This window comes from Amphiura filiformis, chromosome 7, assembly GCF_039555335.1.
Source record: "Amphiura filiformis chromosome 7, Afil_fr2py, whole genome shotgun sequence".
NCBI lineage: Eukaryota > Metazoa > Echinodermata > Ophiuroidea > Amphilepidida > Amphiuridae > Amphiura > Amphiura filiformis.
Genome location: NC_092634.1, coordinates 63,708,824 through 63,722,568, shown reverse-complemented (window position 1 = coordinate 63,722,568; position 13,745 = coordinate 63,708,824). Strand labels below are relative to the sequence as shown.

Genomic DNA, 13,745 nt, shown 5'->3' with positions numbered 1-13,745 from the left:
ATGATTATTATGATGATCATGATGATCATGAAAGAATGTTTTTTTAAATTATATTCGTTGTTAAAAAAATCATCATTCAAAATGAGTAGGTCTTATGATAGCAACAGCTACTTAAAAAATTCAACTAACTCAAATGAACACTAAAATAAAATGCTGAAATGTTCAACTAAATCGAACAATTACTTACCCACAGTGGCGTAACTAGACATTTTCATTTGGGGTGGGGTGGGGAATGCGGGGCAAACATAATAAATGAGGGGCAGGCATCGTTCATGCTGTTTTGGGTTTGTAAGGGGTGGAGTGGGTCTGAGGAGTTATGGGATCTGCTTGGAATGTGTCCCCGGAACATTGGCGTAGATTTCTTTTTGACATGGGGGGATTGAAAAAAATTATGGTACAAATGCCATATTTAAGCTATTAAAGCTGGTGACATATAGGCCAATGGTACAAAAGTGGGATAATGCAATTTATTTAACCTTAAAATTGAGTTTTTAAGGTTAAAATGACCAAATATGAGGTTAATTAATAACTCTCAGAAGTAGGCCTAATTTACCTTTTTCATGGGTGGGTGGGTGGGGCAAGAGCTCCCCGCTCCCCCCCTCCCCCCTAGTTACGCGACTGCTTACTCATGTTAATTGAAAGACCGTCAAAAATATGAAAGATAAACTTTGCGTTACAATTTAAATAATTTGTAAATTGAAACAGACCAAGGCTTACGACCTAAGACCTGCTCTGAGGCAGGGCCAAGAAAAGCCGATGTAAGCCTGGTCTAATAGGCTTGCGTAGACTACGGCTACAGAAGACTGATTTCGAGAAATGCAAATTTTACTGAAGCCTGGGGCTAATCCTACAAGCCTGGCCCACGGGTTAACGAAGCCTCGAGGCTATGGTAGCCGTGCTTCAGGAAATACGTTTTCAGTTAAGCCTGGTCTTACGACCTCTTAAGCCTTGAGGCTAGACAAGCCAATTGCTAAGCCACCCGTCGAGAAATTCGCCCTAAAGGTTTTTTTCACAAATTTCCATTTATTCTTTTAAGAAGGAGATTGGCATAGAAATAGCGGCGGTGTAAGGGGGGTGGGGCAGATTCTCCCCTGTGAGAACTCTTGAGAGGGGATATGAGGGAGGAAAAGGGGAGGAGGTATATGGAGAATGAGGGGGAGGAAGGGAGAAAGAGGACAAAGGAAGAGAAAGAAATAATAATAAGAAATAATAATGAGAAGTAAATAAATAGAAAGATAAGGACATATTTATATTGGAATGACAGGGAGAGTGAGAGAGGACAAAAAGAAGGGGGGGGGAAGAAGGCAAGAGAGAGAAGGATAGCGAGGGAGTGATAAAGTTAGTGCAGGCCTAGGAAAGAATAAGTACAGAGAAAGAAAAGAAAGGAAAATAAATGTAATAATAATTATTGTAAAACTTAACACATAACAGCACTAAGCAGCCATTCGATGTCGTTGTGCGTTACGTAATTAAAGAGCCCAGTCAGATGTATTTCGCACCTGCCAAGCACAAGTCACCCAATTTCGAAAACTGGACGTTGAATGTACACTCTTATGAATATTGATTGGCAACATTTTCCAATATGTCAGCGCTCTAATAAGACACAATAGAACAATGAACGTTGCAGCCCGCTGGTGGCAACAATATAATTTGGATCCACATAAATTGATGGAGCTGGTTCTTCTCTTGGATTTGGATAAAGGTTAAGGGATCGGATATCAACGTTAGCGCAGTATTTTTTGCGGGACATGAGTGCACATCAGATATATCGATTCGCATTCTGAATACGAGGAATGTCCTTTGATATCAAGTCTTTCCCAAAAAGTCCTAAATTTTTCTTTTTGGGAAAAAATGTATATCTTTAACACGAAAAATTAATATTTTCAAATGATCGCCGGCGTTTCCTCCCAGCTACATATAGGCCTACACTTTAGGTACATATCAATAGATTTATAGATTTTACTTCGTATATCGAGTTTTTTTCTGATAACAACAACAGTATACGTTCTTTGCATTGAGAGGAGAGTGTTTACAGTCCATTCTCTCAAAGTGGGCACATTTCATTTCATGACATGTTGTCCGAGCAATATATATGCCCTTTAAGGCCAGTTAAACCTGTGAATAGTACTGACCTCTGGCGAAAATGGTTGGGTTTATTTTGAAGCGGGCTTGAAAAAGAATTCAAATATCACACTTACAATTTTCTAGATCTTGTGGTTTTTGAGTTATGGTATAAACAGCGTCGAAACGAAATATCTTCATTAAGCGACACATATCTGAAGAACCACAATGCATTTTAATGCATTTAATGCATTTAAATGCATTAAAAAATGCTTAAAAGCATTTTTTTTAAAGTTGGTGTTTTGCATTCTGTACCCATTCAAATCGTCAAGGTGTAACTTTTCATTAATCTCCTAACTGCCTATAGACGAATCCAAATACACGCATTCCTACACCTGACTAGCAGCCTTTAGTTGGGTAGCCGTCGGCTACAATGCACTCAAAATGTGAAATGGTTCGGCCTTGGCGGAAATTTTAAACTGCATTCCATCACCCGTTTTACACCTTCCGTGAAAACACAGGCAGACAAAAGAATAACACAATACAGTTCCCTTCGACAACACACAGCATGGTCTATTCGCTGTTGAAGTGACATAATAATCGGATTAACTACACGTGATGTACTTGCGAACAAAGGGACTATAATGTATGAATAGATGCGACGGGATTACCTGCGGAATTATCTCCATTATATATATTATTAGCTATTATTCTATTAACCCTTCTCGTCCTTGCATCTTCTCTAGGTGTTAGGCGGCTTTTATTTGCACAATTGGACGCTCAAAGGTTGGTGCTAGCGGCTACCCAAAGATGTCCGACCAAATCCTGACCATGACTTGGCTACTTGGATTCGTCTATACTAATGAAAATTAATTTTTGAGTTAAACATGTTAAACGTCCATGACTACTTAAACACTCCGCCATACGTGTAAAAAAATATCCGAAATAGTAATGACACGTCTAGGTAGACACTACAGATATAAATAAAATACCAGCTAATAGGTAATAATTTTTCAATAATATTATGTTATTTATATATTTCACCACCTTTTGGTATATTCTGAAACCAGTGATCTGCTGTCATGAAATGAGCATAAAGTCGGAAGTTGGGAGTTTCGAGCCGTTCTAACGGTTGAGTTGATGTTCTTTGTTTGAAGACACCTGTATTGATAGTGGTATGTCCTTTGTGAGGACATAATTGCATACAGAGTACACCATAATCCCCATTCACAAAGGACATACCACTCTCAATAGAGGCCTTGCATGAAATTATCGATTGGCTCCAGACAAAGGATTTGAACCGGTGTCCTTCACCGTAGTTATGGCGGAGTGCAGTCCATTCAATCAAATGTTGTCATCAACCTATTTGATCGTAGTGCAGGGTTATGTGTGTGAGACGAACTGTCACGGTAGATTGCAATCATGCTTTTGTTGAATGCATTTGAGTAGTCCGCCATATTTACGGGATGATACGTCACATGCAAGGCCTCTATATAGGTGGCTTCAAACAAAGAGCAGCAACTGAACAGTTGGAATGTCTCGACATTTTCAAATTGCGACTTTACGCTCATTTCATGGCAGCAGGTCACATATTTGACATAAAAACCGACTACCAATCAAAATGTACAGAGATATCTTTAAAACAAGAACGCGCCACGGATGAAGTACCTGGAATGCCGGTAATTCATTTTGTGAGTAAAATAATTAAACGGATTTTTAATTTTAAAATGTGTGCTAAATACATTAAATTGTAACAATTCCACCCAGTTTCATGACAATCAACATTCAATTGATATTCAGATGACCTTGAAATGACCTTGAACATTTTTGCTGCTCAAGGATTATTACTACCACCAAGTTTCATTACAATCCAACGATCCAACAATTGACCTCAGATGACCTTGAAATGACCTTGAACATTGGCGCTTAATTATGATCACATCCACACTATATGCTCAGTTGACCACATATGACCTCAATAATAATTATTGTGATCACATCCAGCAAGCTTCGCGACAATCTGACAATGTATGACATTTCCGCGCTCCGACAGACCATCATGGTAATATATACCCAAAACACATCAAACCAAACATTAACTGCTACAACGTTATGTTAACTGTCTAATTCAAACTCCAGGTTTTTCTTTTTCTTTCTTCCTCCCTTTCTTTCTTTCTTTCTTTCTTTCTTTCTTTCTTTCTTCTTTGTCTTTTTCCTTTTCTGACTTTTACCAGTGTTTACATGGTTGTTTGATAGCATGTAAAACTACGTCATTTTTAAGAAAAGGTGAACACTGATGGCGTTTTTTTTAATCTTAAATCTTAGTATAATGTCATTAAAATCTTGGTATAATGTCATTAAAATATCACCAAAAGAGTAACAAATAACAAAATTTTCAAAAAACTTTTGATCATGAATTGTTACGAAAAACTTATATCATTTGGCTGAATTAAATTTAAAATATATGCAAATAGCGCCCTCAATTTCCACACAAATATACAGTTTATAGAATAAGAAATATCACAAAAAAGCAGAAAATAATGTATAAGTTAGAAAAAAGAAAAGAAAATCTATATATTAAAAAGAGCTGGAAATATATGTAAATATTAGTGTGATAGTTGTCGGTAGTCCAGATCTAGAATTAAACATTATATGTTTTGTTAGAAAAATCTAATAAATGATCACATCAAACAACCGTGTTTAGTGTTAATAATTGCATTGTAGTTTTTTGTTTATATATGGCTAAAACTGAACAAACAAATGGCCCTTGTCACCAACTTGCCTTAGAATCGTGACATTTTATTTTTGTTAACATATGTGACCCGGCAGCACAAATGAGCCGTAAATTCCCTAAATTGTATTCTGAGTTACGGTGTAAAATGTGTACGAAGGTCATATTCATCGGTAACTTAAGCTGTCCTGACATCCGTCTCATTTTGAAGTCAAAAACTAATCAATAATCCTATTGTTGAAGTGGATAATAAGCTTATACCTTAGATGGCTATAGAACTTTTAATAGCTCTGGTCTTTGTTTGCTTTTGCTAAATCCTGTTCAAGTGGTGGGTTACCAGGCATTGTATTTTGTACAGGTATGCATAACCAACAATTAACAACTTTCTTAAACCTCGTTGATTTGGGGATGATTTGAAATGACCGCCAATTATGACTGTTTGATATTTATTGCCAACAATATGGAAAAAGAGACATATGTAAAAACGTAAAAAGCTATAATTTTGTTGAAGGAGCAAAGTTTATCAAACCATAACCCGCTTCTGGATATCGTTTGAAGTCAAATGATATACCATTTTTAAGTTTATGATGTTTATTTTTAAACACGAAATAAAACAAAATTGACCTGGGGAGGAATTTACGGCTCATTCGCCGTGGACGGTCACATATTATGTACATACCGGACCATTGTTTTTGGTAAAGTACAAACTATATGTGTAATTTATTGGAAAACAATTTATTGGGGAAATATTGGGGAATCATCAACCAAAAGTAAACTTTTTTTAACATAAACATAAACAATGAGTTTATAAACCACTTTACAAAGTAGACGAAAAGACTTCACAGAAGGAGAAAGGGAGAGCAGTGCAGAAAGAAGGCAAACTACAATCTGGAGAAGAGGTGAGATGTATTCAGGGCCGGATTTACCATTGGCCTAGATGGGCACGGGCTCAGGGCCCCAAATAATTAGGGACCTCCAAAATTGCCCAGTGCATGTTCCGTTTTAACCCGAAAACACTCGTGTTTTAGATCAAATGGTAAAATTGAAAAAATTCGCGCGCACTGCATGGCCTTTAACATACCAAAATTCACCTTTATTTTGGCCTAAAATAGTTTGAAATTGAATTTTTTTCGCGCGCTTCGCGCGCAAATGTAATAGTAATATCAGAACAATTATGCTCGTCTCCTTCTAAATTATAATACTTCCGTCGCCACCGTCAATCTTATAGTATTTGTAAATCAAAACTTAGCCCCTTTGAGCGCACAAATCTTCCTCGCGGTGAGTTTTGGGGCATCCGAATTTTAGCCTGGCTCAGGGCCCAAAAAAGAATGTATTACGAAAGCATCTGAAACTTTCAGTGAAGATATAGTGATATTGTTCTGGTTTACTAATATTAGTAGGTAGTTCATTCCAAAGGCGGGGGCATCAATAGAAAAGACCAGGTCACCAGCAAATTTCTTGGATTCTTGTTTCAGAACAAAAGTGTTTGAAGGAGAGTCTCGGACTGTTGAATTGGATACTTTAGGCAACAGGTAGCCAGTAAATAGCCTGGTGAAGAGGGGAGGCATGTTACGTTCGGATTGTCTGAAAATAAACCGTATTGTATGCCAATTATATATACAGTGAAATACTTGTAAAATGATCGCTTTTATGGTAGAATTCTGGCAACTTTAGTTGCCGGGCATCCTACCGTACAAATGACGGTCAATATCAGTGTAGCTCAATTGTCGGCTATATCTTGCTGATTTCAGCTGTTAATATAATATAAATTTTGGATTTATAAAGCGTCTTTCTCCAGATCTTAGAGGACTCAAAGCGCTGTAATTTCGCTGCAATGGTGAATCATCACAATCAGATCGCATCAACTAGGTTGCTGCCGAACGGCGCACACCTATCCGCATTTAGATTGTAACATCCACCAATTTTCTGTGCAGCTCCCCAAATTCCATTGGGTGAAGGAAGTTTTTGATTACCAAACAACTAATCACCGATTTTTGCGATACAGGAGGAAACCGGAGATCCCGGAGAAAACCTGCGAGAGCGAGCATGGAATCGGGATAAACCAAGTGCACATGATTCCTTGGGCTGCGCCGGGGCTTGAACCCGGGACCTCCGTGGTGCAAGGCGAGGGAACTACCGCTGCGCCAACTCGCCATGCCTAGATATTCTTGAATAAAAAAAAAAAAAAAAAAATACGTTTCATCTAATTATCATGTCGTGCGGTAATATTGCCTTAACGCAGTGGGGCCGTGTTATCTGCAGCCAGTAGCGTATAGTAGGCCTACCTGGCTGAAGGGGAGCGACCGCCCCTGACAAACATTTGGGCTCGCCTTCAACCAGTTGTATGGAGCTATTTATTTGTAACATATGCGTCATTACGATATTAAGGAGAATTATTTTATTAAATCACGAAATATTGTTTTATAAAATAGGTGACTTAACTTTCCTTGTCAGTTTTGAGGACTAAGTTAACTCTCTTCACGCGGGTGTCGACTGCAGACGACAAGTTTAAATTTTTTTTTAAAAAGTCAAAAATTTCAGAAATGTGAATTTTCGTGACCATATTTGGAATCAGCATGAAAAATGCATTAAAATGAGTACAAACAAGCCTACTGTTGGTTCAGTGGTTCTTAAGATAGCTTTTGATATTTTGAGAAAATACCTGAAAACTTGGACGTTTTATGTTGAAGCCTGTGGCTAGCATGCAGAGCATTAGGCCTAAGCCTCCGCCCCTCATCTCATAATGGATTGCAATATTGTAATTACCTGCCAGATTCGCCTTACAAGATGCGTATAACAATTGTTTTATTATTTTTTCCATACGAACCGTCAAGAAGCTGTCAATGGGGCGGTTACACATCATTATAAGAAGATCTTTTAAGAAGTGACATGTTCGAGAACTTCTCGAAAATGTCACTTCTTTTTCAAAAGGGACCAAGATTCATTGGTCTCATTTAGAAGGATTTGGCGTAATATCAGAAACCAATCCGCCCACAAAATCAGGTTAGGGCTAAGGTTAGGTTTAGGGTTTTACGGTTATCGTTTTTATACGGACTATATTCTGGAAATTTACCATGGATTTATTAGATAGCGTGTAATTGAATCCTTGATATTAATACGTGCAAAAGCTTGAAGATAAAACCAATGAAATTTATTGACACTCATAATATTTGGCTGAACCAGAACTCTACAGAGTTAGTTGAGTGATTCATTTTGGGTATTACGTGAAAAAACATCTTCATAATGGTAAGAATCAAATTCAGTTGCGACAAAGAGAAATCTGGGAGCAACAGTCTGAAATTTTGCATGAATTATTTGGCATTGTTAGTTCACGATTTGGGATTTTTGCGACTTTTGTTGTTCTGATTGGAGTAACGGGGGACAGAGCTATATAACCCCTGGTGCCGCCACTGCTCAGATTTATGAAATTGTTGGAACTAGTTGATTTAATAAGCCCTCTTCACGCGGGTGTCGACTGCAGACGACATGTTCCAAATTTGCTTTAAAAGTTCAAATATTTCAGAATTGTACTCTTCAATGACCATATTTGGAATCAGAATGAAAAATGCATTAAAATAAGTACAAACAAGCCCTTTATAATTTTGGTTCAGTGGTTCTCGTGATATTTTGAGAAAATCTCTCAAAACTTGGACTTATGTTGAAGCTAGCACACAGAGTAGAACTTTTAAAATCTCAAATTATTTCCAGTATTGAAGTGAGATATGTTAGCAGCAATCAGAGCAAGGTCCCTAGTTCCACGTATACTATTGGGATACCCTTTCTGTATTCTAATGTACAGTTGCAGCGCTATGGGGGCATGGGACATTTCCTCCACCACCCACCCAATTTGGGTCCTCCCACCACCCCCGGATATCGCCAACCAGAACATCAAAAAATCATCGCACAAAGCACCATTTTAGGCAAAAGAAATGCCATATAATGGGCTAATGCCCAGACTGCACTTTGGTTCCCCTCCCGCCGCGCCCTCCCGCACCCCTCCCTCCCCGCCCCCGCTATTATCTTACCTTCTCATTGTTTAAACCCTGTCCTCCAGACATCACTTATTCCAAATTTATTCGAAAATCGCGAAAGGAATAAACACGAAACCATCAAACACTGCAATATAAAAAGCAAGTAAAAGCTCTCGAGCCTCGCGTCTCTGGATCTCGCTATGGATTATAACTTTACAACGACAACTTGCCCGCAACAATGATTGGTAAACGCAGCGTTAGGAACTAATGGATTGCGTTTTTCTTCCAACAAACACACAATGCATGCAAGCAATTTGGGTGTAGTCGAACCAAAATGATGGATACTTTTTACACCGGTAACTATGGTAACGATAGCAATAGATAGAAATTACGTCTCTGGGGTTTTTTCTACCAAATCGCGCATGCAAGCGTGTCACGGCTTTCACACCAATGAGTGCATTATATTGGCTCATCAGCAGCTATTCTAAATTAGAATTGGTAAAATTATTTGAACAGAAAACACGAAAACAACAGACACATAGAAATCTGGTGTTGTTAAATGGATTTACCCGTGACGTAAAATTCCATATTTTTATACCAAAGCCAGAGATTCTAACCCTTTCCACACTAATATCGATGCAGACGACATAGGTCCAAATTTTCTTTAAAAATTCAAAAATTTCAGAATTGTACATTTTCATGACCATATTTGGAATCAGCATGAAAAATGCATTAAAATGAGTACAAACAAGCCTAGTATTGCTTTAGTGGTTTTTGAGATAGCTCTTGGTATTTTTAGAAAATATCACAAAACGTGGATTTTTTTTATGTTGAAGCCAGGCTATTATTATCAAATTCACGATAACATTAAGTGCTCCTCATACCAATACTCCAATCCTTTTAAGCTGTATTATTAGTGTTTTATTGAATATACAATAGGATGAGATTTGTACAAAGAAAATAACACTATTACAGAGCTGTACAAGGTGAAGTACATTATTGTATTTATTGGTAAAAGGTCGATCTCAACTCGGCATCTAAATATTTGTATCATCAGGATTATCATTATGGTTCTTCGAATTTTTTTGTACGAGGATGTGCCAAGCAGATTTTCTGATGGTGACTTTCTCATGCCAATTTCTCACAAAAAGCACCTCAAATCTAACCAAATTTGGTGCTTTTAAGGACACTTCTAAACAAATACACCCTATTGGTCAGTAGCGCGAGCGTAGCCCAGTGGCGTAGCCATCACTTTTTCAGAGGGGGGGGGGGCAAGACAAATTTGAAGGGGGCACCTTTTGGCGACAAAATCAGTTAATGTTACAAATGCGCGCGAAGCGCGCGAAAAATTTTGCCATATTGAAGCTAAACTGGTGAAATATGGTACAGAAAGTGAATAGATTCGCTAAAATTGGCACTTTTTAGGTTAAAATGGCAAAATATAATGTAAATTTGATCAGAAACACAAAAAAGTCTTAAATGTCGGGGCGGTCACCATCCCACATGTGGGGGGGGGGGGGCAAGACTTTTGCACGGGGGGGCAGCTGCCCCCCCCCCCTTGTTGCGAATGAATGACCCTTGTTCCAAAATGTTTGATTTTATGACACATTTGGGATATGCATTCGAAACCGAATTTATTTCTGCGCATTAATATGACATCTAATTTGTTGCAATGGTTCCAGTGTTGATGTAGCAGCGTGCATTTAAATTTAAAGTAATCCCAGATTTGAAAGTTGCAGTAAAACCCTATTGTGTTGTATTGAATGGAAGGAAATGTTGGCGGCTCTCATTACATTGTTCTCCTTGTTTTATGAATTTGCATAAAGTCAAGACATATCCATAAAATAATGTCATTATTCACATCAGTGGTAATTGTTTACTTAATCCAATATTGAAAGCTAGTATTAAAACATGACAAATTCAATGTTCTCTGCGACCCAAGAAGATCAGAAGAAATGAAAGACCAAGAGTTACATTTTGTTGGTAACACCTCCCAATAGCCTTTGCATCGGGGCCTGAGATTGGAATTCCAGTTTCCTTTCTCACGAAGTAAGGGCTAAGAGTAAAATTGTACAATTGTGTTTGGGAGTGGCCTTCTCTCTTTTCTCTTTTTCCTAGCTATTTTCTTCCATTTCTTGCTTTGTTTATCAAAGCTATCTAGGCCAACATGCATATATTAGCCTACACTGGCTATCCAGGCTTGTGCATTTGTATGAGCTTGGAACGGTCCATGGTTTTCCATGGATTAGCATGTGTTCCTCACGGACCAACCTGGGTAAACAAACAAACAAATCAGGAAATTTTGAATCGAACTTTACCACTGAAAGGACAACTTGTAATTGTAGGCCATCCAGGCCCTTGTTGTTCAGAAAAAATATTGAAATTTCGTGTTTCAATTTGACATTACGTGAATAATGATTACTGAATGTGAATGACAATAATTTTCATTCACATCAGTAATGTTCAATAACAATTATTGTTATTGAACATATCATGTTTTGATCCCCTCCAACTGCAAAAAAAAAAAGAATAATCCAATGAGAGCTGAGTAGATTTCCTTCAAAGATACTGAATACAAGGCAATATGATTCTGCTGCATCAATATATAAGGCAGGGTCACGTGACACAAAAGTTCGGACGCTCTGAGAGGCTGTATATCAATCTTCTGTCACAGTTCCATAACAGGGATTAAAGAGTGAAGTGAAAGCAGCAGGCGGAGTTGGGTGTATGAGGCTATTATTGTCCAAGTGTCCAATATTCCAATATAGTTTGTTTATTTCTTTATCATGTAGGCCTACTTGTACACGAAATTAGGGTCAGGGTTAGGATTAGGGTTATGAGTAGCATTAGGGTTAGGGTTTGGGTTCGGGGAAATCATTTACATGAAGTATCAGCTTAGAATTTAAGTTATTAAGCATATATAAAGATCTTATAAAACGATTTTGAAGAAAATTTATTTTCGAGTCCCAATTTTTTTTCTTGAGAAAAAGGCAGTTTTGTGATTTTTCTTCCATAAATGACAATGTTAAAACTATTGTTGCTGTTATCCGTTTGTCAAAATGGAAACTCGGATGGCTTTCAAAATACAGTACCACGTGCCCACGGATATGATGATTGATATAAAAAGTTTGAAATTTACCATCAAAATCCGTAATAGTTTTCATTTTATACCAGAGAGATTTTCCAATTCAGAACAAAATATTTGAGCCTCATTTTACGAAAAATGTCATTTTTAAGTTGTTGAAATTCAAAACGGAAACAAATTTCGTTCCTTCAGGTTGCAAGAGATACGATGTGCATAGAAATGATCAAAGAGTGTGCTTTTATAGCACTTTGGAGAAAATCATTTTTTCAAATTAATGCAGATATCCCGTTTCGGCGTTTGTGTAGGCCTATACATTTTCAAACATTGAATATGGATAAACTAATGATTGATTATCAATAATCGATAATTGATTATCGATAATCGATAATCAATAATCAATTATCGATTATCAATTCCCTCACCCAACCCCCCAGGAGATCATCCTTAGCAATTCCTAGTTTTGTCGGTTGCGGAGGCCTATACATTTTTCAACAATGAATATGGATAAATTAATGATTGATTATCGATAAATGATAATTGGTTATCGATAATCGATAATCAATAATCAATTATCGATTATCAATTCCCCTCACCCCCCATGCCCAGAAGGAGATCATCCTTAGCGATTCCTAGTTTTGTCGGTTGCGGAGGCCTATACATTTTTCAACAATGAATATGGATAAATTAATGATTGATTATCGATAAATGATAATTGATTATCGATAATCGATAATCAATAATCAATTATCGATTATCAATTCCCCTCACCCCCCCCCCATGCCCAGAAGGAGATCATCCTTAGCGATTCCTAGTTTTGTCGGTTGCGGAGGCCTATACATTTTTCAACAATGAATATGGATAAACTAATGATTGATTATGGATAATTAATCATCGATAATCGATAATCGATAGTCAATAATCAATTATCGACTATCGATTCCGCCTCACCCCCACCCCCCCACTACCCAGAAGCAAATCATCCTTAGCGATTCCTTGATCATCATTTGCGTGTTTGGGTTTAACTGAACGTTTATAACTGATTGATCATTGATTATCGGTTATCGACTATCTGTAATTATATATTCTCCCCACCGCACCAACTCTAGCACTACTTTACAATGGCATCTACTAGCGTGGTGGGAAAAGCTTCTGATTATGAAGTTGGGGGGCAGACCGTGGGCTATTCCAGAAATTAACGGCACCTACCCTAAAGAAGACATGGGATTCCCAATAAGTTTGCGTTTTCCCATGTCTTCTTTAGGGGTAAAAAGCAGTCCTCAGCAATTGCGAGCATCAACATGCGAGGGGTATACACCCCCAAACCCACACACGCATTTGAACATGAGAGTCCGTGATCATTATTTTTAGAATCCAATTAAATATTCATAGCTGATTGATCATTGATTATCGGTTATCGACTATCGATTAACACCATCTCAAACGCTGCTTACCAGCGTGCTAAGGTAAGACTGTGATGAAATCCGTAGGGATGATACTCTATGCACTACTGCTGGCTATATGATCTGACCTCATTGTTTACGAGGTCAGATCTTAAAAAAGATTAAGATTTTCCCATGTCTTCTTTAGGGGGTGGGCCAAAAATATCTGGATGCGCCCATTGGGACTAATGCAACAAATGAGGTGTCGTACTGCGCAGAAATAAATTCTGCTTCAACTGCATATCCCACATTGAGCATACGATCAACCGTTTTGGAATAAATGGTCATTCATTAAAGCCATATTATAACATTTGCTGAGGAAGACGCCCTCATTAAAGCCATATTATAACATTTGCTGAGGAAGACGCCCTCACTGAATTTTTAAAATTCCTTTTTTACACGATTAAATTGTACTTTATTAAACCAATATACCCTGCAAAAATCAAGACTCTAGGTGC

General features: G+C 37.7%; 1 protein-coding gene across 1 annotated transcript in view; it reads right to left on the bottom strand.

Annotated features, from left to right (window-relative positions):
* The window catches only part of LOC140156424 (uncharacterized), a 36,743-nt gene extending 27,741 nt beyond the window's left edge, over nucleotides 1–9,002 (bottom strand). Inside the window, exon 1 of the mRNA XM_072179372.1 lies at nucleotides 8,818–9,002. Within this exon, the coding sequence (XP_072035473.1) occupies nucleotides 8,818–8,850 (33 nt within the window). The 5' untranslated portion in view covers nucleotides 8,851–9,002. The remainder of the gene's footprint in view (nucleotides 1–8,817) is intronic.
* Nucleotides 9,003–13,745: the final 4,743 nt, after the last annotated feature.